Here is a 24,947-nt window from a genome sequence, read left to right on the forward strand (position 1 = left end):
CCCTTGCAATGTAAACATTCTTGGAAATGGGAAGAAAGGGAAGAAAACAAAATTGCTGATTGTATTTTCTACAACTTAGATGAAATGGATAATTACATAGGAAGATCCTGCTTACCAGAATCTTATCTCAGAAGAGATAGACTTCTGTCTATAAGAGGAGATAGAAAGCTTAAACAAGCCTTTTTTTTAAGTAGGAAAAAGTATCAAAAAACTCAACAAAACATCAGCCCAGAAAATTTAAAAGTTGTATTTTACCAAACCTAAGATTAGCCATTTCCAGAACATAAAAAAGTATCCTAATTATTTTAACATGAGTATGAAACTGATCTAGATAAAAATGTCATAAAGGGGGAGCCTGGGTGGCACAGCGGTTAAGCGTCTGCCTTCGGCTCAGGGTGTGATCCCGGCGTTATGGGATCGAGCCCCACATCAGGCTCCTCCACTGGAAGCCTGCTTCTTCCTCTCCCACTCCCCCTGCTTGTGTTCCCTCTCTCTCTGGCTGTCTCTATCTCTGTTGAATACATAAATAAAATCTTTAAAAAAAAAGAAGTCATAAAGATAGTTAACACATATACAACTACAGAACAGTCTCCTATCAATACAAAAATGTCAAACAGAGTTCTGTGTTACAGTAAGAAAAGAAAATGTCAAACAGAATTCAGTGCTACAATAAAAAAATAATACATCATGGTCAAATGAGATTTGTTCCAGTAATGCAAGAATGGTTCAGTTTTAGGATATCCATTAATATAATTCACCTGTTAATCTAAGGAGGAACAAAAAATAAGGTTCATCTCCACTGATGCTGAAAAGACCTCTGGCAAAATTCAACATGTGTTCATGATAAAAATAATCAATAAAAAAGGAATTGATGCATATTTCTTTAATAAAACACATATACCCTATTTTTAAATACAGCATAACATTTAATGTGGAAATACTGGCAGCATTCCCATTAAAATCGGAACAAGACAGGATTGTTCTCAGTCCCCACTATTTAACATCGTGTTAGAGGTTTGGACAATCAGACGAGAGAACTGCTTTAGGTTCATACAAATTGGAAAAGAAGAAATATAGCTAGTTCTCTTTGCAAATGATAATAGAAAACCAAGAGCATTGATAATAATACTAACTCAAACAGTAAAAGAATTCAGCAGTGTCAAGATACATAAAATGAATAATTAGTGACTTTCATATACACTTAATCAGATGATATAATACCATTTACAGTAGCAAAAACCCCACAATATTTTGGAATAAACATACAAATAATTTCAGTTTTCCCTAAATTAATATATTAATTTCATATGATCCCTTAAAGTTCTCCTTCCCCCATCCCCCACTTTTCCTTGGAGCTAATATATGGAAAACAAATATGAAGAACAGATTTTTTTAAAGTGCTGGCACTGGGTCTTCCAAATATTAAAACCTCTGTAATTAAAATTGTAATACTGTCACCCAAATGGACAAGCAATCTCATTGAGATATTGACCCAGATACCCAGGGAAATTCTCATATGACACAGGCAGGTGGCATTACCAATAATGGGGGAAAAGATGGACTGTTTAATAAATGGTTTTAGGACACCTGGAAAATCAATTGGAAAAAGACAAAATTAAATCTATACCTTATGTGTACTTGAATAAATTTCAAATTGGATAAGAGATTTAAATACAAAATAATGTAACCATGTACATACTGGAGGAAAGTATCAGTGAATTCTGTTGTAATCCAGATATAGGGCAAAGGCTTTCTCTGTCGTTTGAAGTCCAGATGAAATAAAATATTGACTACATTTGAGAGTCATTTATATCAAAAAAGAAAAAATAATTTGCCTAGGAAGGAAACTCCATAGTAAAAGTTAGGAGACAAAGACAAACTGGAGGAAATTATTTGCAAGGTGTATCACAAAGAGTTAATCTCTATTATGTAAGTTTTTTAAACTAAGAGGGGGAGAAAAGATCAGACATCCAATAAAATAATTGACAAAAGGCAGAACAGAGTATTACACACAGAAAAATAAGACATTCAAATGGTCCTTGAACTGTAAATTAAAACAATAGTGAGTTAACCATTTCTCTTATATTAGATTGGCCAAGATTCAGAAGCCTTACATCACTCTGTTAGGGTACCTATGAAACAATCACTTTCATCCACTGTTGTGGAAAGTACAAAATGATACACTTCCTACAAGGAGTATAAGGCAATATCTATTAAAACTACATATATATTTACCCTTTGATCCAGTAATCTCACTTTTTGGAATTTACCTGAAAGTACATGCACAAAATTATTCATTTCAGCGTTACTTATAATAGCAAAATATAGAAGTCACTTACATGCCCATCCATAAGAAATATGTTGACTGTTTTGTGGTAGAAACATATAGTGGACAGACAGACATGGAACTAGAGAATGAAGAATGAAGAACATCTCTGTGAACTGATAAGAATGATTAATTCCCTGGGTGTGTGTGTGTATATATATATATATATTTTTAAGATTTATTTTTTGAGAGAGCAGGGGGAAGGGTAGAGGGAAAGGGCGAGAGTATCTCAAGCAAACACCCCACTGAGAGGAGCTGGATGTGGGACTTGATCTCAAGACCCTGAGATCATGACCTGAGCTGAAATCAAGAGTTGGACACTTAACCAAGTGAGCCACCCAGCGCCCCCTGGGTATATATTTTTAAGTGGAACAAGCAAGAGGCAAAGATATACTGCATATTGTATATAGTATGTTCACTTTTAAGAAAGAAGAAGGAAGAATATATGAATCTGTTTATTTTTACACAAATACACAGAAGGATAAACTAGAAACTAATGAGATTGGTTACTTCGGGAGCAGTGGAAAATAAAGGAAAATAGGTGAAACTTATTTGAGTCTTACATAGTTTTGACTTTTGAACATGTTTATTTTTTACTTTTTTTTGGAAGGGGTGTGCGGGGGGCGGGGAGAGCAAGAATCTTAAGCATTTTTAAAAAAATAAAATTAAATCGGCAAGGATGGGAGAATGAACCCTGTGAGTACAAACAACAAAAAACCAAATAAACCTAACTGTATATCATATTGATACTACAGAACACAGGAGAAAATTAAATAATTAACCTACTACTCTGTACTCTCAGTTGGACATATTTTAAGGATTAACATTTTTTGGCAGCGGTATTGGTCTAGTAATTCTGAGAGTTTTTTCTGTTGGAGAAAGGAATAAAAATATGGAATGGAGGAGGAAAAAGAACAGTGCTATGTTATTAGAGGTATCTATGAATTCCTGATTTAAATATATACATACTTATATATGTGTGTATATATATATTTATAAACTGCTTACATAAATGGTATTTATTAGCTTTGCCTGTTGTAAGATTCTAGAAGCAGTGACACCACAGGGGCAATGACCACAGTTAGCATCCAAACCTTGATGTCTCAATAGCACTCCCTACCACAAAAAGGAAAAATAGGATATTTGCAGTATTGGTTGATTCTAAGTCAGGGACAGGAAAAGTAGAAAGTGGACGTGGAGTGTCTTCTTATATGCTAAAAAATAAGTCCCCACGAACAGGAGACATATCAAAAGGATACAAGGACCAACTTGAAGGGGTTTAGACTGGCTAAATTTAGGACAGTATGTACATTAAAATGAACAACAATGGCATGGACCTTAGATAACAAGAAACAACCCATGAGTCCATAGTGATAAAAACAAAAGATAAGGGTCTTCACAGAAGAGAAGGCACTTTTTAAAAGAATGCTACGTAAAAATAGAGAATGAATAATGGAATTACAAAATTACCATTTTGCAATCACTAGTGTAACAATTGATTCTGCAGGAGTCATCAATCATGCTAAAAGGATTGAGGAATGTTGAATGTTGGCCAACAGGGTAATCCCATTAAAGTATTACTCCATGGATTACTAATTACAAAGGAGAAAAGGTAACTTCACAATGGAGAGATTTGTTGGGTATCACCTTAAAGCAAGTGATGGATGGCATCACTGATGATGAAGGAGCAGGCAGCTAGCTGAAGACAAAGTATAAGCTGACATACTGCAAACCACCCCCCCCCCCACCCCCGTGCTTCTTCTGGGTGGGATGCCTGTGACATTCATCCAGGAAGCTCCCAGCTCTCTTCATGTTAATGCCTTGCTAGAAGGAAAAACCACCTTAACTTGACTATGGCATCCTGGGAGTCTTCTTTAACGTATGAAAATCATTTTGAAAACCTCCCTTTTCCTTACCTCCTCCAACTCTCAAGTATATAATCAGCCACCCCTCTCAACCCTGGTGCAGCAGCTCTTTCTGCCCACGGGTCCAGTCCCCATGCTTTAATAAAACAACCATTTTGCACCAAAGACGCTTCAAGAATTCTTTCTTAGTCATTGGCTCCAGACCTCACCCCACCAAACCTCACCTATATTCCAAAACCCCATCAACTGATACTGGGACCAACTGATACTCCAAGGAGGCATATCACCTATGGTACTATTCCCATAAAAATGATTAAATCTGAGCCTAAATGATGAGGAATGTAACCCAAATTGTGGAACATGCTAGAACTAAATGGCATGAAAGAAAAAAAAAAGCAGAGGACTGGAGACACATGACAGTCAAATACAACATGTTTTTCTTGATTGCATCCTGAGATTGGGGAGAAAAAAGGCTGTAAAGGGCATAATTGGGAAAGTTGAGGGCATTATTGTTTGTGTTTCTTGAAAGGGATAATGTCGTTATAGTCATGTATGGTAATGTTCTTTATTACCCAAGTATTTCAGGTTAAGGATTCATGACATCTGCAAGTGCTTCACCTGTAAATAACTTGTGTATATGTAAAGCAAGTGATAAAAAAATCAACAGTTGTTGAATCTATAGAGGTAAAATTTAGTGAAAGTACATTGTACTCTTCAAATTTTTCTATAGATTGAAATGTTTAGAAGTAAAATACTTGGGAAAAAATAAAAGGCAATGTCAAAAAATGTACTATAAATGGTTCTATAGGGCTTTGCTTTCCTTTTTATCTTTCATTATATCATTATCTGTACTAATATGATTCTTGACATTAAATGATACCAGCATACATCAGAGTTCTTCTTGTTCTATAAAGTGCTAAACCAGTGTTAATTGTTGTTAATTTAGCTATCAAACATGGAGAGAAAGGAAATGGGGATGGGAAAAGATTACAAAAATGCCACCATCCTGACCTTTAAAACATTTTACTGGATTAGTAACTTATATATTCCACATTGATGATCTCATAATTGAGACAACCTAATCAGTATTCTTAGAATGATTCCAAGAGCAACTATTCCTCTTAGGTAAACAATGGCATTATATGCTATCAGTGTGGGAGAATACTAAACAAAGGTGTGAATACAGGAAAGTTGGAATCAGTCTGTCCCCAGTGACTCACATCCCTCTTCGTATGCAAAATATACTCATCTTTGCCCAAGACCTTCAAAAGTCTTACTGTTATTACAGTATTATCTCACAATACTAATTTAGTTCCAGGTGCAAATAAGGTCTTTTGGGTGCAGCTTTTTAAGTACAGCACTTCAAGTACAGTTCATCTTGATCCGTAGACCTTTAAAAGTAAAAAGACAAGCTTCCTGTCCACATACACCCGACATAGAGTGCTGGAACAGGCATAGGATAACCACTGTAAACACTCCTACTCAGAATTGCGGAAAAGGGGTGCACACAGAGGTCACTATTCATAGCAAATCTGAACACCAGCTGGGTAAAAGTTGAGAATTCTTTGATTAGATCTTAAGGTCTAAGAATAATTCTTTATGGCTCTTGGATCTGTCATGTTCCGCTGAGTTATCCCTCCTTTCTGTTTTTTTTTAATTGAGATATAATTCACATACTATGACATTTTTTAAAGTACAGAATTTAGTGGGTTTTAGTATACTCATTCACCAAATTTTACAACCATCACTGCTATCTGATTCCAGAACATTTTCATCATCCTAAAAAAGAAACCCATTAGCAGATTAGCATTCACTCCTTATCCTTTTCCTGTCCTCGCCCAGGACCTGGCAACCACTAAGTCTACTCTCTGTCTCTATAGATTTGCCCGTTTTAGACATTTCATATAAATGGAATCATACAATGTGCAGACTTCATTTAGCATAATGTTTTCAAGGTTCATCCTTGTAGTGTGTGTCAGTTCTTCATTCCTTCTTATGATTGAATAATACTCTGTTTTATGGATATATGACATTTTATCTATACATTCACCAGTTGATATTCATTTGGGTTATTTCTACTTTTTGGCTGTTGTGAATAATGCTACCATGAACATTCATGCACTCATTTTTGCTTGGACATATGTTTTCAGTTTTCTTGGGTATATACCTTGGAGTGGAATTTACTGGAGCCATATGTTTACATTTTTGAAAAACTGCCAATGTGTTTTCCAAAGTGGCTACACCATTTTGCATTCTCACCAGCAGTGTTTCCGGGTTCAGATTTCTTCACATCCTCAGGAGCACTTTATCTGCATTTTTTATTATAATGCTCCTTTTAGGTATGAAATGATATCTCATTGTGGTTTTGATTTGCATTTCCCTCGTGAGCAATGATGTTAAGCATCTTTTTCATGTGTTTATTGGCTATTAATATATTCTTTGGAGAAATATCTACTCAAATCATTTGCCATTTTTTATTTGGGCATTTGTGTTTTTTTGTTGATTTGTAAGAAGAGTTCTTTATATACTGTGGACACTGGACTTTTATCAGACATGATTTATAAATATTAACACTCATTGTGTGGATTGTCTTTTTACTTCTTGGTAGTGTCCTTTGAAGTACAAAGGTTTTTAATTTTGATCAAATCCAATATATCTATTTTTTTCTTTTGCTTGTGCTTTTCGTGCCATACGTAAGAAATTGTTGCCTTAATCCAAGGTTATGAAGATTTACATATATGTTTTCTTCTAAGATTTTTAAGGTTTTAGCTCCTCTATTTAGGTCTTTGATCCATTTTCAGTTAATTATTATATATTGTATAAGGTAGAGATCCAGCTTCATTTTGTATGTAAATATCCAGTTGTCCCAGCATTGTTGTTGAAAAGACTATTCTTTCCCCCATTGAATGGTCTAGGTGCTCATATCAAAAATAGACTATAAGGGTTTATTTTGGGGCTCATCTATACATTCATCTATATGTCTAACTTTATGCCAGTAACACCCTGTCTTGATTATCGCACTTTATAGTAATTTTCAAAGTCAGGACATGCTAACCCTTCAATTTAGTTCTTCTTTTTCAAGGGTTTTTTGTTTTGGTTTGGTTTTGGGTTTTGGGTGGGGGGCGTTGTTTGTTTTTGTTTGTTTTTTTGGCTATTCTGGATTCCTTGCATTTCCATATGAATTTTAGATCAACCCACCAATTTCTACAAAAATGCCAGCTGGGATTTTGATGGGGATTGTGTTGAATTTCTTTGGGGAGTATTAACCATCTTAACCATATTACATCTTCCAGTTCTTGAACACAGGATGTTTTTCTATTTATTTAGGTTTTTAAGTTTCATCATTTTTAGCATACAAAACTTCCACTTCGTTTGTTAACTTACTTCTGTAAGTGTTTTATTCTTTGTGATCCTGTTGTAAATGGTATTATTTTTTTATGTCCTTTTGGAATTGTTTAGTGCCGTTGTGTAGAAGTAAAATTGATATTTGTTTATTGATACGATTTTCTGTAGCCTTGCTAAACTTAATCATTAGCTCTAAAATTTTGTGTGTTTGGATTCCTTAGAAATTTCTATATGTAAGATTATGTTATGAATCGCTATATTGTACGTGAAACTAATATAACACTGTATGTTAACTATAGTGGAATTAAAGTAAAAAAAATTTTAAAGAGATTATGTTATGTACAAACAGAGCTTTATTCCAATCTAAATGCCTTTTATTTCTTTTTCTTGCTTAACCGCCCTGCCTTGAACCTCTAATATATGTTGTATAGAAGCGCTGAGAGCATATATTCTTGTCTTATTCCTGATCTTAGGTAGAAAGCTTTCTGTCTTTCACCATTAAATGTGATGTTACTTCTGAATATTTCATTGGCATCCTTTCTTAAGTTGAGGTAGTTTTCTTCTATTCCTAGCTTGTTCAGTGTTTTTAGCCTGAAAGCTTACTGGATTTTTCAAGTGCTTTTCTACATCTATGGAGATTTGTCTTTTGTCTCTTATTAATGTTTTATTAAAGTGACTGATTAGTTTTTATATGTTGAACTGACCTTGCATTCTTGGGATAAATTCTTGGTGTATAGTTCTTTTTATGTGTTGCTGGATTCTGTTTGATAGTATTTTATTTAGCATTTTTGTGTCTCTTCATAATGGATGGTTTTCGTTTGGCATGGGACTTTTCTTTTCATGTGATTTCCTTGTCGAGTTTGATATAGGCTAATGTTGCTGTCATAGAAAGAATTGGGAAGTGTTCTTTCCTCATCTCTTTTTTAGAGTTTGTGAAGGATTTGGTGTTAGTTTTTTTAATGTCTAATAGAATTCACTGGTAAATCTGTCCCGGGGCTTTTCTCTGTAGCAAGTTTTTTAGTTATTGTTTTGGTGTTTTTCTTTATTACAGGTCTGTTTACATTTTCTATTACATCTTTGAGTCAGTTTGGTAGTTTATGTCTTTCTAGAATTTAGTCATTTCATTTAGGATATGTAATTTGTTTTATTTCTTTTTTAAACTTTTATTATTATTTTTATTTTTAATTCCAGCATAGTTAACATACAGTGTTATATGAGTTAGGATATCTAATTTGTTATTGTATAATTTTTTATAGTATTTTCTGATTCTGTTTGGTGTTTCTTTAAGGTTAGTGGTGATGTCTCTTCCTTCATTCCTGATTTTAGCAACTTAAATCTTCTCTAGTTTTTTCCTTGGTCAGTCTAGCTAAAGGTTTGTGAATTTGTTGACCTTCTCAAAGAACCAGCTTTTAGTTTCATTGATCTTCTCTGTTGTTTTTCTATTCTTTATTTTTTTCTGCTCTGGCCTTTTATTTATTCCCTCCTTCTTGCTTGTTTTGGGCTTGGTTTTCAATTCATTTTCTCTCAAGGCATGTAGCCAAATGGGTTGTTGGTTTGCATTTCTTTAAAAAATATATGTGTGTCTACAGTTACAAATTGCCCTCTAAGCACTGCTTTAGCTGCATCTCATCCCATTTGGTATGTTGTCTTTTCCTTTTCATTAAACTTTTAGTATATTCTAATGTTCTTTGTGACCCAGTCTTTTACTCATTAGATGTTTAGGATTTTTTTTTCTATTTTTACATATGTGTATTTCCCATATTTCCTTTTGTTATTTGTTTTATTCCTTGGATTTTGGAGGACATATCTTTTATGTTTTTAATCTTTTTGTTTTGTGGCCTGACATGAGGTTTGTCTTAGAGAATTTCTACATGCATTTTTTTTATTATTAACATATAATGTATTATTTGTTTCAGGGGTACTGATTCATCAGTCTTACACAATACACAGTGCTCCCCATAACACATAGCCTCCCCAGTGTTCATCATTCAGCCACCCCATTCTTCGCCCTCCCCCTCACTCCAGCAACCCTCAGTTTGTTTCCTGAGATTGACTCTCTTATAGTTTGTCTCCCTCTCTGGTTTCATCTTGTTTCATTTTTTCCTCTCTTCCCCTATGATCCTCTGCCTTGTTTCTCAAATTCCACATATCAGTGAGAAATATGATAATTGTCTTTCTCTAATTGACTCATTTCACTTAGCATAATACCCTCTAGTTCCATCCACATTGTTGCAAATGGCAAGATTTCATTTTTTGATGTCTACATAATATTCCCGTGTGTGTGTGTGTGTGTGTGTGTGTGTGTGTGTGTGTGTGTATACACCACATCTTCTTTATCCATTCATCTGTCGATGGACATCTGGGCTCTTTCTATAGTTTGGCTATTGTGGTCATTGCTGCTATAAACACTGGGGTGCAGGTGTTCCTTTGGATTGCAACATTTGTATCTTTGGGATAAATACCCAGTAATGTAGTTCCTGGGTCATAGAGCTCTACATGCATTTGACAGAAATATGTATTCTGCTGTTTTGGGATGGAGTGCTGCATGTTTGTTAGATAGAGTTAATTTAGTGTTGTTGAAGTCTTCTATTTGTTGATCTTCTTTCTGGAATTTCTATTCATTTTTGAAAGTGGTTTAGGGATGCCTGAGTGGTGCAGTCAGTTAAGTGTCCAACTCTTGGTTTTGGCTCAGGTCATGATCTTGGACTCGTGAGATTGAGCCCTGCATAGGGCTCTGTGCTCAGTGTAGAGTCGACTTGGGATTTTCTCTCTCCCTCTCCCCCCTTGCTCATGCACGCTCTCTAAACAAACAAACAAATAAATAAAATCTTTTTTTTAAGTGGTTTATTAAATAGTTTCCACCAGTTAATATTGAATGTTTTATTTCTCCTTTAATTCTGTTATATCTTCATGTATTTTTGGCTCTGTTCCTAGGTACATATTTATTAGATCTTCTTAAGAGGTTGAACCTTTATTGTTATAAAGTGACCTTCTCTGTTTTTACTGACAGTTTTTGTCTTAGAATAGATTTTGCCTGATATTAGTAGAATCACCCCAGCTTCCTTTTGGTTATGTTTTTGTAATGTCTTTTTCCCCCCCCTCATCCTGTTTGTTTCAACATATTTGATCTTTAAATTTAAAGTGTCTCTTTTGAGGGAAGTATATAGCAATACAAGCCTTTCTCAAGAAACAAGAAAGGTCTCAAATACACAACTTAACCTTACACCTAAAGGAGCTGGAGAAAGAACAGCAAATAAAGCCTAAACCCAGCAGGAGAAGAGAATTAATAAAGATTAGAGCAGAAATCAGTGAAATAGAAACCAAAAGAACAGTAGACCAGATCAATGAAACTAGGAGCTGGTTCTTTAAAAGAATTAATAAGATTGATAACCTCCTGGCCAGACTTATAAAAAAAAAAAGAGAGAAAGAACCCAAATAAATAAAATCATGAATGAAAGAGGGGAGATCATGGCCAACACCTAAGAAATACAAGCAGTTATAAGAACATATTATGAGCAACTATATCCCAATAAGTTAGGCAATTTGGAAGAAATGGATGCATTCCTAGAGAAGTATAAACTACCAAAACTGAAACAGGAAGAAATGGAAAGCCTGAACAAACCCATAACCAGCAAGGAAATAGAAACAGTAATCAAAAATCTCCCAACAAACAAGAGCCCAGGGCTGGATGGCTTCCCAGGGGCATTCTGCCAAACATTTAAAGAAGAATTAATGCTTATTCTTCTGAAGCTGTTTCAAAAAATCGAAATGGAAGGAAAACTTCCAGACTCTTTCTGTGAGGCCAGGATTACCTTGATCCCAAAACTAGACAAAGACCCCACCAAAAAGGAGATTTACAGACCAATATCCCTGATGATCATGGATGCAAAAATTCTCACCAAGATACTAGCCAGTAGGATCCAATGGTACGTTAAAAGGATTATTCACCACGTCCAAGTGGGATTTATTCCTGGGATACAAGGGTGGTTCAGCACTCACATATCAGTCAATGTGATATATCACATGACTAAAAGAAAGGACAAGAGAACCATATGATCCTCTCGATGCAAAAAAAAAAAAAAAAAAAAATTGACAAAGTACAGCATCCTTTCTTGTCTAAAACTCTGCACAGTGTAGGGATAGAAGGAACATAACTCAATTATCATAAAAGCCATATACAAAAAGCCTGCAGCAAATATTCTGAATGGAGAAAAAAATGAGAGCTTTTCCCTGTGGACAGGAACACAACATGGATGCCCACTCTCACCACTGTTGTTCATAGTACTAGAAGTCCTAGCCTCAGTAATCAGACAACAAAAAGAAATAAAAGGCATCCGAATCAGCAAAGAAGTCAAACTCCCACTTTTCGCAGATGACATGGTACTGTATGTGGAAAAGACTTCATCCCAAAATTGCTAGAACTTATACAGGAATTCAGCAAAGTGGCAGGATATAAAATCAATGCACAGAAATCAGTTTCCTTTCTATACAGTGAGACAGACATTTCTAACAATGAGACAAAAGGAAGAGAAACCAAGGAGTCAATCCCATTTACAGATGCACCCAAAACCATAAGATACCCACGAATAAACCTAACCGAAGAGGCAAAGGATCGTACTCTGAAAACTGTAGAACACTCATGAAAGAAATTGAGGAAGACACAAAAGAAATGGAAAAACGTTCCATGCTCATGGATTGGAAGAACAAATATTGTTAAAATGTCTATGCTACCTAGAGCAATCTATACATTCAATGCAATCCCTATCAAAATACCATCAACATTTTTCACAGAGCTGAACAAATAGGCCTAAAATTTGTATGGAACCAGAAGAGTCCCTGAATAGCCAAAGGAATGTTGAAAAAGAAAACCAAAGCTGGTGGCATCACAATGCCAGATTTCAAGCTCTGTTACAACGCTTTAATCATTGGGGCTCCGAGGTGGCTCAGTTGGTTAAGCATCTGTCTTCGGCTCAGGTCATGATCCCAGGGTCCTGGGATTGAGCCCCACATCGGGCTCCTTGCGTGGCAAGAAGCCTGCTTCTCCCTCTCCCTCTGCCTGCTGCTCTCCCTGCTTGTGCTCGCTCTCTCTCTCTTTCAAGTAAATCTTAAAAACAACAACAACAACAAAGATTTAATCATCAAAACAGTATGGTACTGGCACAAAAACAGGCACATAGATCAGTGGAACAGAACTGAGAACCCAGAAATGGACCTTCAAACTCTATGGTCAACTAATCTTCAACAAAGCAGGAAAGAATATCCAATAAAAAAGACAATCTCTTCAACAAATGGTTTTGGGAAAATTGGACAGCCACATACAGAAGAATGAAACTGGACCACTTTCTTATACCATGCACAAAAATACACTCAAAATGGATGAAAGACCTAAATGTGAGCCAGGAATCCATCAAAATCCTAGAGGAGAACACAGGCAGCAACCTCTTCAACCTTGGCCACAGCAACTTCCTGCTAGAGACATCTCCAAAGTCAAGGGAAACAAAGGCAAAAATGAACTACTGGGACTTCATCAAGGTAAAAAGCTTTTGCACAGCAAAGGAAACAGTCGACCAAACCAAAATACAGCTGACAGGATGAGAGAAGGTACTTGAAAATGTCTTATTAGATAAAGGATTAGTATCCAAAATCTATAGAATGTATCAAACTCAACACCCAAAGAACAAATAATTGAGTCAAGAAATGGGCAGAAGACATGAACAGACATTTCTCCAAAGAAGACATACAAATGACCAACAGACACATGAAGAAGTGCTCAACATCACTCGGCATCAAGGAAATACAAATCAAAACCACAATGAGATACCACCTCACACCAGTCAGAATAACTAAAAGTAGCCACACAGGAAATGACAGATGTTGGGGAGGATGTGGAGAAAGGGGAACCCTCTTACACTGTTGGTATAAATGCAAGCTGGTGCAGCCACTCTGGAACACAGTACGGAGGTTCCTCAAAAAATTGAAAATAGAGCTACCCTATGACCCAGCAATTGCATTACTAGGTATTTACCCCAAAGATACAAACGTAGTGATCTGAAGGGGCACCTGTACCCCAATGCTTAGAGCAGCAGTGTCCACAATAGCCAAACTATGGAAAGAGCCCGTATGTCCATTGACAGATGAATGGATAAAGATGTGTTATATATATACAATGGAATATTACTCAGCCATCAAAAAATGAAATCTTGCCACTTGCAATGATGTGGATGGAACTAGAGTGTATTATGCTAAGTGAAATAAGTCAATCAGAGAAAGACAGTTATCATATGATTTCACTCATATGTGGAATTTAAGAAACAAAACAAGTCCTCTTCAGGCAGCAGCTGTGGCAGGTCAGGTGGGTCCAGTGCAGCGGGAGATTCACCAGGACTGGGCGAACAGGGAATACATTGAGGTCGTCACCAGCAGCAACAAGAAAATCTCGGATTTCCTCAACTCGTTTGATATGTCTTGTCGTGGAAGACTTGCAACACTAAACAAGAAATTGACAGCCCTCCAACATAGAATAGAGTAACATTGAAGCATGGGTGACAAAAGGTGAGACCCTCACCTAGAACTATACCATGCTTCTGCTGGGAAGTTGATTTATGGAACACAGGCCCAGCAGCCTCAGCTCCTTCCTCTCTCCTTAAATAGCAACAGGGCTTATTCTTGTTTTTCTCTTTTCCAAAAACGTGGCCTCTGGGTTTTGCCATGTACATTGGTGTGTGATGTGGCATGTGGGAAGACGTCCAGGGGAGCTCTTGGAACAAACATTTGGCACTTTATCTTTTAAATAACATTTTGTAGAAATTGTTCGTCGATGTATTTGAGGCACTCAGAGTCAAACGCCTGGGACTCTTTGTTAAGGTCCTCTCCACCTCTCTTTCTCTTTCTCAGACTTTCCTTACAGCTCTCATTGCCTCTGCATTGATTCTATAACAGTCTTTGTCTCTTTCCTCCTTTGGTGGGTGGGTGGGGGGTGGGAGGCAGTCCTGGCTGAGACACTTATGCCCTGGCAGGGTAGCCACCAGAGAATGTTGTTGCCAGCCCACCAGTTTCTTGTCCTTTTGGGGAGGTCAAAGCCAGACCCCCACTTGGCTTGAAGGGACATTTTCAAAATTTTCTTTCCGTCACTTGGGATATCTTTGCCTCTCATATTTCCCTAATAAACTCCTCAACTTTATCTGACTGCTGTGACTGTGGTGGGGAGAGGAGCTAGAGATGGGACTTACTCATTCCACAGAAATCAGATGTGTGGGATTATTATTCTAACATAAAACTTTCAGATGTATGTCTTTGATCAAAGCCTCGGTGGCTTACCACCAGGAGCTTGTCATCCCCCCCCCCCNNNCCCCCCGCACCATGTTTGGACTTTGAGCTGCCTAACTCATCCTGGGAATCATTTGGTCATTCAGCATTTATCAGGTACTTACTATGTAGGCACATTATGCTCCAATAAAAGATAAGCATGGGGGGGGGGGAAGGAAACAAAACAGAAGAGCATAGGGGAAGGAGGGAAAAATAAAGACAAAATCAGAGAGGGAGACAAACCATAAGAGATTCTTAATCATAGGAAACAAACTGAGGGTTGCTGGAGGGAAGGGGGTTGGGGGGTGGGGTAACTGGGTGTTGGGCATTAAGGAGAGCATGTGATGTAATGAGCACTGGGTATTATATAAGACTGATATATCACTGACTTCTACCTTTGAAACTAATTACATTATGTTAGTTGAATTTAAATTAAAAAAAAAACACAAAAAAATAAAGTGTCCCTTTTGGGGTGCCTGGGTGTCTCTGTCAGTTAAGCATCTGACTTTAGCTCAGGTCATGATCTCAGGGTCCTGGGATCAAGCCCTGTGTCGGGTTCCCTGCTCAGTGGGGAGTCTGATTTTCCCTCTCCCTCTGCCCCTCTCTCCACTCATACTTGCACTCTCTCTCTCTCAGATAAATAAAATAAGATCTTTACAAAAACATACTCAAGTGTCTCTTTTGACAGCATATAGTTGGGTTATTCTTTTTAATACATTTTGCCAATCTCTGCCTTTCCATTTACATTTAATGTAATTACTGATAAGGTAGGATTTACATCTGTCATTTTGCTATCTGTTTTCAATTTTTTTTTTTTTAAAGATTTTATTTATTTATTTGACAGAGATAGAGACAGCCAGTGAGAGAGGGAACACAAGCAGGGGGAGTGGGAGAGGAAGAAGCAGGCTCATAACGGAGGAGCCTGATGTGGGACTCGATCCCAGAACGCTGGGATCACGCCCTGAGCTGAAGGCAGACGCTTAACCGCTGTGCCACCCAGGCGCCCCTTCAATATTTTTTTTAAATTTTCTCTCTGTTTCCATTATTACTTTCTTTTTGTTAAATAGGTATTTTCTGGTGTATCATTTTAAGTCCTTTGTTGTGTCTTTACTACATTTTTTCAAGTATATTCTTAGTGGTTGTCCTGGGGATTACGATTAACATCCTAATAGACAATAGTCTAGTTCAGATTAATACCAATTTAATTTCAGTAGTATGGAAAAACTTTGATTCTGTATGTCTCCATTTCATTTTCCCCCTCTGTGCCTTTGTCCTCCGTGTTACATCTTTATACATTGTCCACTGAGAGAGATCTGTAATTATTGCTTTATCACTTATCTTCTAAATTAGATAGGAAAAAAGTTACAAACAAAAAATACATTTATAATTTACCAAAAAATACATTTGTACTGTATTTTACCTATATAGTTACTGTGCTGATGCTTATTATTTCTATGTGAGGATTTGAGTTACTCTCCAGTGTCCTTTTATTCAGTCAGGTCTGCTTAAAGCAAGTTTTCTGTTTTTGTTTATTTGAGAATATCTAAATTTCTCCTGTGTTTTCAAAGGATACTTTTGCTGAATATAAAATTCTTGGTTGACAGTCTTTCTTCTTTCAGTTCCTTGAATATGTCATCTCACTGCCTTCTGTCCTTCATGGGTTCTGGTGTAATATTGGCTGTTAATCTCATTGAGGATCTTGTGTATGATGAATTGAGTTTTTTTCCTTGCTGTTTTCAGGACTTGCTCTTTGTCTTTGGTTTCTGACCATTTCATTAGGACACATCTAAATGTGGCTCTGTTTGAGTTTATCCTACTTAGAGTTTGTTGAGCTTCTTGGATATGTAGGTAAAGGGTTTTTTTTGTGTGTGTGTGTGTGTTTTTTTTAATCAAATTTGAGACATTGCCATTTCTTCAGCTATCTTTTGTGCCTTTCTCTCCTCTCCTGGGACTACCATTGTGAATGTTGGTACACTTGATGGTATTCCATAGGTTTCTGAGACTCTTTTTCTTTCTTTTGTCCTTTCTTACTCCTCTCCTGTGCCCTCCTCTCATCTACCTACCTTCCTTCTCACCTTCCTTCCTTCCTTCCTTCCTTCCTTCCTTCCTTCCTTCCTTCCTTCCTTCCTCCTATCTTCAAATTCACGGATTCTTTTTTCTGCCAGTTCAAATCTGTTGTTGTATCCATCCTAGTGAATTTTGCATTTTAATTAGTGTACTTTCCACTCTAGAATTTCTAGCTGGTTCTTTTAAAAAACTTTATTTTTTATTTGCTGAGATATTCTCCTGATACTTCCTTTTAGTCCTTTATACATGATTTCCTTTAGGTCTTTGAACATATTTAAAATGTCTGATTAAAAGTTTTTATCTAGTAAGTTTAATCTCTGGGTTTCCTCAGAGACATTTTCTGTTGACTTTTCCTTCCTGTGTATGGGCCATTCTTTCTTGTTTTTTTGTTTTGTTTTGTTTTGGTTTGGTTTGTTTGTTTGTTGTTGCATTTCTTATAATGTTTTGTTTAAAACCTGGATATTTTAAATAATACAGTGTGACACTGGTAGAAATCAGATTATCCCCCACCTCAGGTTTTGTTGTTGCTATGTGTTGTTTGTTTAATGACTTTTCTGATCTAATTCTGTAAAGTCAGTATTCTTTATGTTATGTGGCTATTAACATCTCTTCTTTGTTAACTTAGTGGTCAGCTAATGATTGGACAGGGATATCTAGAACCATAACATTGTTAGCCTTTGCCTTGGGACAGGCTTCCTCAAAAGTAGGGAGGGAGGATGGGAATAAAGCAATTTAAAACAGTATACAGCTTACTATTCTTACTGAGATTTAGCCAATATTCTTGAATAGACACTTCCTGGAAAGATTTGGCTAACTCCAGAGTTCTTTTGTTTAAAGGAATGACACCCCCCACACAAAAAAAATTAAAATTGAAAATCCATATGAGTCCCACAACATTATTAAGAGAGTCAAATCTGGAGAAAAAACATCATTTTTTGGAAGCTGTTTTCCTGGCTGTTCCCCTGATTTGGTCTTAGCGCAAGCTTTCTTAATTTTAGCCTCATTTGTTATCTGTGTAGTTGAAAATTTTCAAAATAATCAAGACCTGGTTTTTGTTTAACAATTCTTCCTTTAGTCTATCTCCCTTCTTGTATGTTACTGTAATTAGCAAGAAGAAACCAGAGGGCACTTTGCTTTGCTTAGAAATTTCCCTAGATGGGGTGCCTGGGTGGCTCAGCTATTAAGCATCTGCCTTCGGCTCAGGTCATGATCCCAAAGTCCTGGGATCGAGCCCCCCATTGGGCTCCCTGCTCAGCAGGAATCCTGCTTCTCCCTCTCACACTCCCCTTGCTTGTGTTCCCTCTCTCGATGTCTCTCTCTCTGTCAAAATCTTTAAAAAAAATTTCCCTAGATAGATCACATTTATTTAGGCACATTTTATACTTTCCAAGTTACTGCAAACAATAGTGTTATGAAACTTTCTGCCACTACAGGGGTGCCTGGGTGGCTCAGTTGTTAAGCATCTGCCTTGAGCTCAGGGCATGATCCTGGTGTTCTGGGATCGAGCCCCACATCAGGCTCCTCCACTGGGAGCCTGCTTTTTCCTCTCCCACTCCCCCTGCTTGTGTTCCTTCTCTCGCTGGCTGTCTCTCTCTCTGTCAAATAAATAATAAAATCTTTAAAATAAAAAAACTTTCTGCCACTACAAAATAATTCTTTCCTCTACTTTCCAGTAACATTTACCTCATTGTCCTACAAATCCTTACCCTACACACCTTATCAAAAACCATGAAACTCCTATTAACAACTTCTTCAAGGTACTTTTTGGCTTACAATGTTAATTCTGTCAGAAGCCCATTGCCTGGTTCTAAAGCCAAACTTACGTTTTAAATTTTTATTACAGCAACATCCCACTAACATTTATCAAAATCTTTATTATTTATTATTACTATTTGGCAAATTATCCCCAAAATTTAGCAGTTTAAAACAAACATTTATTATCTCATATTTTCTCTGAGCTGGGAATCTCAGAGTAGCATAGCTGGATGTTTGGCTGCCATCAGGGGGTCAGCTAGGATTACAGTCATCTGAGATTTCATTGACCTGGAATATCTTCTTTCAAGTTCATGCACTGGTTGTGTAGGAGACTTCAGTTCCTCTCCAGGTGAGCCTCCCCGTAGAGCTTCTAACAGTATGGCCTCCTCCAGAGTGAGTGATAAGAGAGTGAGATTGAAGGACAGAATAGGAGTTGGAGGAGGGAGGTGACAGCAAACACTAACATTCAAGAGTATCCAAGATAGAAACCACATTTTTCTGTAACTTGATCTTGGAAGTGACAGACTTATTTAGTATGCTATTAATCACCTATGCCACCACCAGTGTATCATGGAAGGGACTACACAACAGAATGAAGCCAGAAGGTTGGAATCATTGAGGACTCTCTTGAAACAGGCTATTACAAAAAGCTTGTTAAACTTTTGAATTGGTTAGGTTTGAAAAATTTAAGAGATAGGGCAAAAAACAAGTTATTTCTATCTTCTTGGGGGCAGTAGATACTATTTCCATGGGGCAACATTCTCTCTTCTAGCCAAATATTTATTACTTGCCTGACCTTTAGAAAAATTACAATTCCTGGTCTGGATCCCCGTTAACTTATTTGCTTTTTTATAGCTATGACAGCTTGTACACATAATCTAGAAGGCTCACTAGCTAATCAGCATTTTCTTTGTCTCTCTCTCTTTTTTGTAATTAATTAAACATATATACTTAGTCCCCAATATAAAGGGCCAAAAACTGAGTACATGAAAAAAAAAAAAAATAGAGTAGCACAGTGTATTCTGCTTTAAACTTAGCTCTAAGCCCAACCCTAAAGTTATAGCCCCAGTCAGATGATATGAATCCAAACATGTTTCTGTTATTTTTTGGTAAATTCAGTTATTTTGAATTTATAAGGTGACATTACTGAATAAATTTTAACACAGTTAAACAAAATACCTAGAAGTAAATCCAGTATCTCCTTTTAACACATAACACAAAGCAAAATTAGGCTTGGAAAAAGATGGAGAAGAATGTTCACAGAAGCCTTCAAAGATGCCTGGAGGTAATAATCAAGAAATGATATAAATTGGGAGTTTTTATGTACAACATGGGAATTTCTTGTTTTTGTAAGCCACGTCATTTAGGGTACATGTGCTAATACTATCGATTCTGGACCAAAAAGTATCAAATGTACTTAGAAGTTAGGTCCTTTGTATTTTCCCAGTTAGCTAATAATTTTATATTAACCTAGTTAATATTTTTACTTATTTGACATTTTGTGACTTAAATAAAATATAACTGCTCAGTCTATATCTTAATTGCTAATGCTTACTAGACTGTTAAAATGCCAAGTACAGGAACTCAGTATTTTATCTACAATCTACATAACCTTAAAATATCCTGTGAACAGGCCCTATTATGATTTCGAAGGTTCTGTTATTTGCATTTTTGTGAACAGAGAAACTAAAACCTAGAAGGGATATGTAACTACCCTAAATTCATAAGAATGGCTAAGATTACAACTTATAGCTCAGTCCTTTTTTTTCCAATACATAAAAACAATAGTGCCTTTCTTCCCTACTGGGTTCTAAAGGAATAATAAATGTGAAGGCTAAAATGTTACATTTTTCTGGCCTACAGTTTCTTCTCTCAGATGTTTTTTCAGAATTCAATTTTTTTTTGTTTTGAAAGACGTAATATGAGGATGTTTATTTTGTAACATCTCCAAAACAACACCCTGTGATCCAAACGTATTGATATTTCTGCAAGACCATAAATAGATTCATTTCAGCCCAGATCACGTTTTGCTACCAAATTTGGTGGTGGTCATGGTAGAAGTAGTTTGTTGCCTCTCCTCACTTCCAAATATTATGTTTTCAAACCATCTTGCATTTTAGAGTCATGTATCTGTTACTGTAGATGTTAGTTGGGGAACTTGCCTTCAGATTTCTTAGACATGTGCTCCAGCTTATGTTGAACCACAAAACTAAGGAGACTTACTCCTTCAGTCTCAGACAGCCCTGGATCAGAGTAGACATATTTACATAAGACGGATCTGCCTGGGTAAGAATTGAGGTATTTAAGGAGCAAAGAATTAGTATCTCTAAGTTCACTTCTGAGAGGAAGAGGTATGAAGCCTAATCACATCTGCATATTTATCCTTCCCTATATACCAATAGTTCTGCCTCTGAAGGAGCAGAGTAAATAAAAGGATTGGAGTGAGGCCAGGAGTGTGTGTAAAAAAGCCACCACCACCCACCTTCCTCAATATCAAATCTCTTTATCACTATTGTATACTATGTTTACAAGTTGTCCTTATTCTACACCTCTTATATAAAATCATTCAGTTGTTTTATCTCTTGTACAAATTTCAAGCAAAAGTATGTATCACCACTGACCTTCATTATAGTTGTAGCTGATCAGCATGTTTTGGGGTCAAGGATTGATTAAGACCCTCAACAATGGTATTTTTGTTTCTAAAGGAGAGTCTTAGTAGATGCATGCTGAAATATTTAGGAGTGAAATGTCATAATTCTACACTATGTTTTCAGTGGTTCTGCAAATAAAATGCTTTAAAAGTGAAGGGGGAAGAATACTAACAATTTTGAATTTTGGTAGAGGCTGCCTGTATCACTGTATAGTTCTTTATTTTTTCTTCATGATTGAAATTTCTCAATATAAGTTGAGGAAAGAAAATCTTTGATGATGACATTTGGGTTACATATGGAATACACATTTAACAGAATTGAACAATTTAATGGTAACAAATAGTTATAAGAGTCTAGATGTTTTAACAGTTAATGCATGCACTTGCTTTGTATATTAAGTTACAAATTGCTTAGTTACAATTTATATTCACATTCTAAGTGTTTTAATATCTAGTAGAATACATTTGGATTAAAACCCTAAAAATAAGCTGTTCCACTTCTAATTCTTCATCTGTATTTTAGTTTGGGACTGAAAATGTTTGGCTTTGTTGTTGGAGGAGGATCTTATTTATTTATTTATTTATTTGTTTGTTTGTTTGTGAGAACACAGGCACGTGTAGTTGGAGGGTCAGAAGGGGAGGGAAAGGGAGAATCTCAAGCGGACTCCATGTTTAGCAGGGAGTCCTTCTTGGGGATTCATCTCACGACCCTGAGATCATGACCTGAGCCAAAGTCAAGAGTGGGATGCTCAACTGACTGAGAAATCCAGGTGCCCTGGAAAATGTCTGTTTTTAAGAAATGATTAAATATGCCAAATTTGGGTTGATACAATACTAATTAAATCGCAAGATTTCTATTGCTAAGTCCTAGAAACCATTAGCAATTGTGGACTGAGCTGAAGACTTCTGAAACCATTAATTTTTAATAAAAATAAGTGTAAGTATTGGTATTTTCCATTTCTCTTTTTTAATGCCTATCGTATTTATTTCTTCCCTAGATCTTCCTCAGAACTGTGATCCTAACATTCCCTTAGTTGCTCAGGAATTAATGAAAAAGATGATACGTCAGTTTGCAATTGAGTATATTTCAAAAAGTGGTAAAATTCAAGAAAATAGAAATGGTTCAATTGGACCAAGTCTAATATGTAAAAGTATCCAAATGAATCAAGCAGAAAACTCCCTTCAGGAAGAACAGGAAGGCCCCTTAGACCTCACTGTGAATCGAATGCAAGAACAAAATACTCAGCAAGGTAAGATTTTGTGTGTGTGTGTGTGTGTGTGTGTATGTGTGTGTGCGTGTGTGTGTGTGTAATTCGTAATTTTATGTTTTAGTATTATATACATAAAACCTTACATTTATAAAGAAATTTATTTTAGAAGTAATATTACTTGCAATTAACCTATGTGATATGAACTAGAAAGAAGTGCTAAATTTTGTATTTGACTTTGTTTATGAAAGAGGAAATTAGAGTTGCTCTTGGTCTCTTTTCACAATAAAATGTATGGTGAGAGAATCTTAACAAGCAGCTTAAAAGCAAAGAATACAAATAAAGAGATGTATAAATTATTTTTAAAATGTATAGCTGAGAACACTAAGCACTTGCTATTCAGTTTTTACACTTAGGTGAAAAATTAAAAAATAGATGATTTTTCTTCAGTTATTTATGATGTAACTAAGGAAAAAGAAAAGTTAATATGTGTGATAAATATAATCTTGAAATTAAGTATATAGAAATACATTTTTCATAAGACATCTGAATGATGAAGGCTATGTTGGACTTATCTAATAGTTAACTGAAGAAGAACCATGATTCACAGAGGAAAGGAAGGAAGGGCCTTTTAAGTGCTTGTGGAGGATGCCAAATAAGTGTTTGCCTGGAGAAGAGAGAACAGATATCTTTTGTTAACACAGGTTAGGGGTAGTGTTGTCAGTCCTTAAAGCCAGGAAAATATCATTTGGATTTGACCACAGAAGGCAGTGTGTGTTTGGGCTCTAAAGAAGAGTATCTAGTCAATGTTTAAAGAAGATAGTCTTTTCATTGTATAAAACAGATTAAAATGAGAGGGGATGAAATATGGAAATGATTTTCTCTTTGCTTCTCTAATTTTAGGTCGTGGGAGTTTACTTATGTAGAAAGATCTGAGAAATATTAAGATAATAACTAGACAGTTTATAAGACAGAAATGTCAAAGATGACTATGATATAAGGTTTGAGGAAAAAATATATCAACGCATAGAATTTTGGAAAGTAGAAAGCATAGGATTTTTAGAATTTTGCTTTTTTTTGGCTTTTTTTTTTTTTTTGCTTTTCCATGATTCATAACCTCTTAGAGCTCTTTCTCAAAGGCAGTTCAGTGTTCTAATGAGACTAAAATATAGGTTTTGGTATCTGACAGACATATGGTTGACCACTCTGCTACTTAATAACTTGAACAAGTAATTTTACCTATCGGAGCTTTAAGTTTCCTCTTGTTATTTGGCATTAATAATAATAGCAAACTCATTAGAGCAACGTGAAAATTAAATGTGAAGTAACGAGCTCATAAATGATAGTCAAATACTAGTCTCCACACTCTGTACTTCCTTTTCCTTACTACCACAGAAGTCCTAGCAGTAACCTTATAGTGATCTGTAAATATTTGTGTGGCCATTACATTAAAGTAGAGCAGAACTTTCTTTGAATAGCCCGGTAAGTAGAATTAGGATCTAGAAATTAGATGGAAACAGATTTCAGGTCCATATGCAAAAGAATATTTCTAAGGGTCAGACATTTCTCTAAGTGGTAAGTGGTTGTCTTATCATTAGAGGTATTCAAAAGCATCAGATGATTGGTTGGAATAAATGACATTTTAAAAGTAAATTTCCAATCCTTATATTCTGCGATTTTATAAACTTAAGTGATAAGACAAATCCAAGTATATATAGACAACAAGTAATGTAAATTATTTAAATTACTGTGACATTCTTGGCAAAGTACACAGATATGTATGTGAACATCCTTTTCATCCGAAGTTTGAAAAGAGTAATGTTAGCGGATATAAATCTATGCCTTAAATAGTCTTCTTAATGATTTTGGTGGAATACTTCATATCTTATATGATTATAGGAATCAATTTGTCTAGTGTGGCTTGGAGTGTAGAGAGCAAAGGAGAGAATGTTAAAGATTAAGCCAAAGAAATAGAGACCAGATTATGAGAAAGTTACACAGGAAATATTACAGATTTTGACTTTCTTAGGGCCACAGAAAGCTACTAGATTGCCTCAAGCAGAGAGTAATAAGATTAGATTTTTTTTAATAAAGCCATTCTGTTGTGGTATAGATTGGTAGGCTCTAAGTTTGCATACTTGCATATGAAATCTTAAAAAAAAAATGGAGCATATCCTTTGATGCATTTGTGTGTGCATGTATACACACCAATATCTGTACTAATCTTTTCATAAATTAAAAATTTTAAGGTTGAAATAGAGATGTTATAAACAATTTTTAAATGTCTTGCTAATCATTACTTCACTGCCAGTATGTTATTACACAGTATAGACTTTGAGAGAATTTTATCAGTAATGATAGAAGATTTAAATCCATATTTCAGATGGGTTTCTTAAGAATTAAAATTTGGCGGGGGGGGGGGGGCC

The 24,947-nt window shown here is 35.9% G+C and overlaps 1 protein-coding gene and 1 pseudogene across 8 annotated transcripts in view; both read left to right on the forward strand.

The window, feature by feature from the left end:
* Positions 1-24,947, forward strand: part of LCORL (ligand dependent nuclear receptor corepressor like) — a 192,069-nt gene that overhangs the window by 117,998 nt on the left and 49,124 nt on the right. For 7 of the 8 annotated variants that reach the window (XM_040625265.1, XM_040625264.1, XM_040625266.1 and 4 more), the window contains exon 5: positions 22,312-22,563. In XM_040625265.1, the coding sequence (XP_040481199.1) occupies positions 22,312-22,563 (252 nt within the window). Of the gene's footprint in view, positions 1-22,311; positions 22,564-24,947 lie in introns of those variants that run through there. The other variant, XM_040625270.1, reaches the window with a different exon arrangement.
* On the forward strand, positions 9,381-14,105 carry LOC103658338 (annotated as a pseudogene).

Source organism: Ursus maritimus, unplaced genomic scaffold (assembly GCF_017311325.1).
Source record: "Ursus maritimus isolate PB19 unplaced genomic scaffold, ASM1731132v1 scaffold_8, whole genome shotgun sequence".
NCBI classification, from domain to species: Eukaryota; Metazoa; Chordata; class Mammalia; order Carnivora; family Ursidae; genus Ursus; species Ursus maritimus.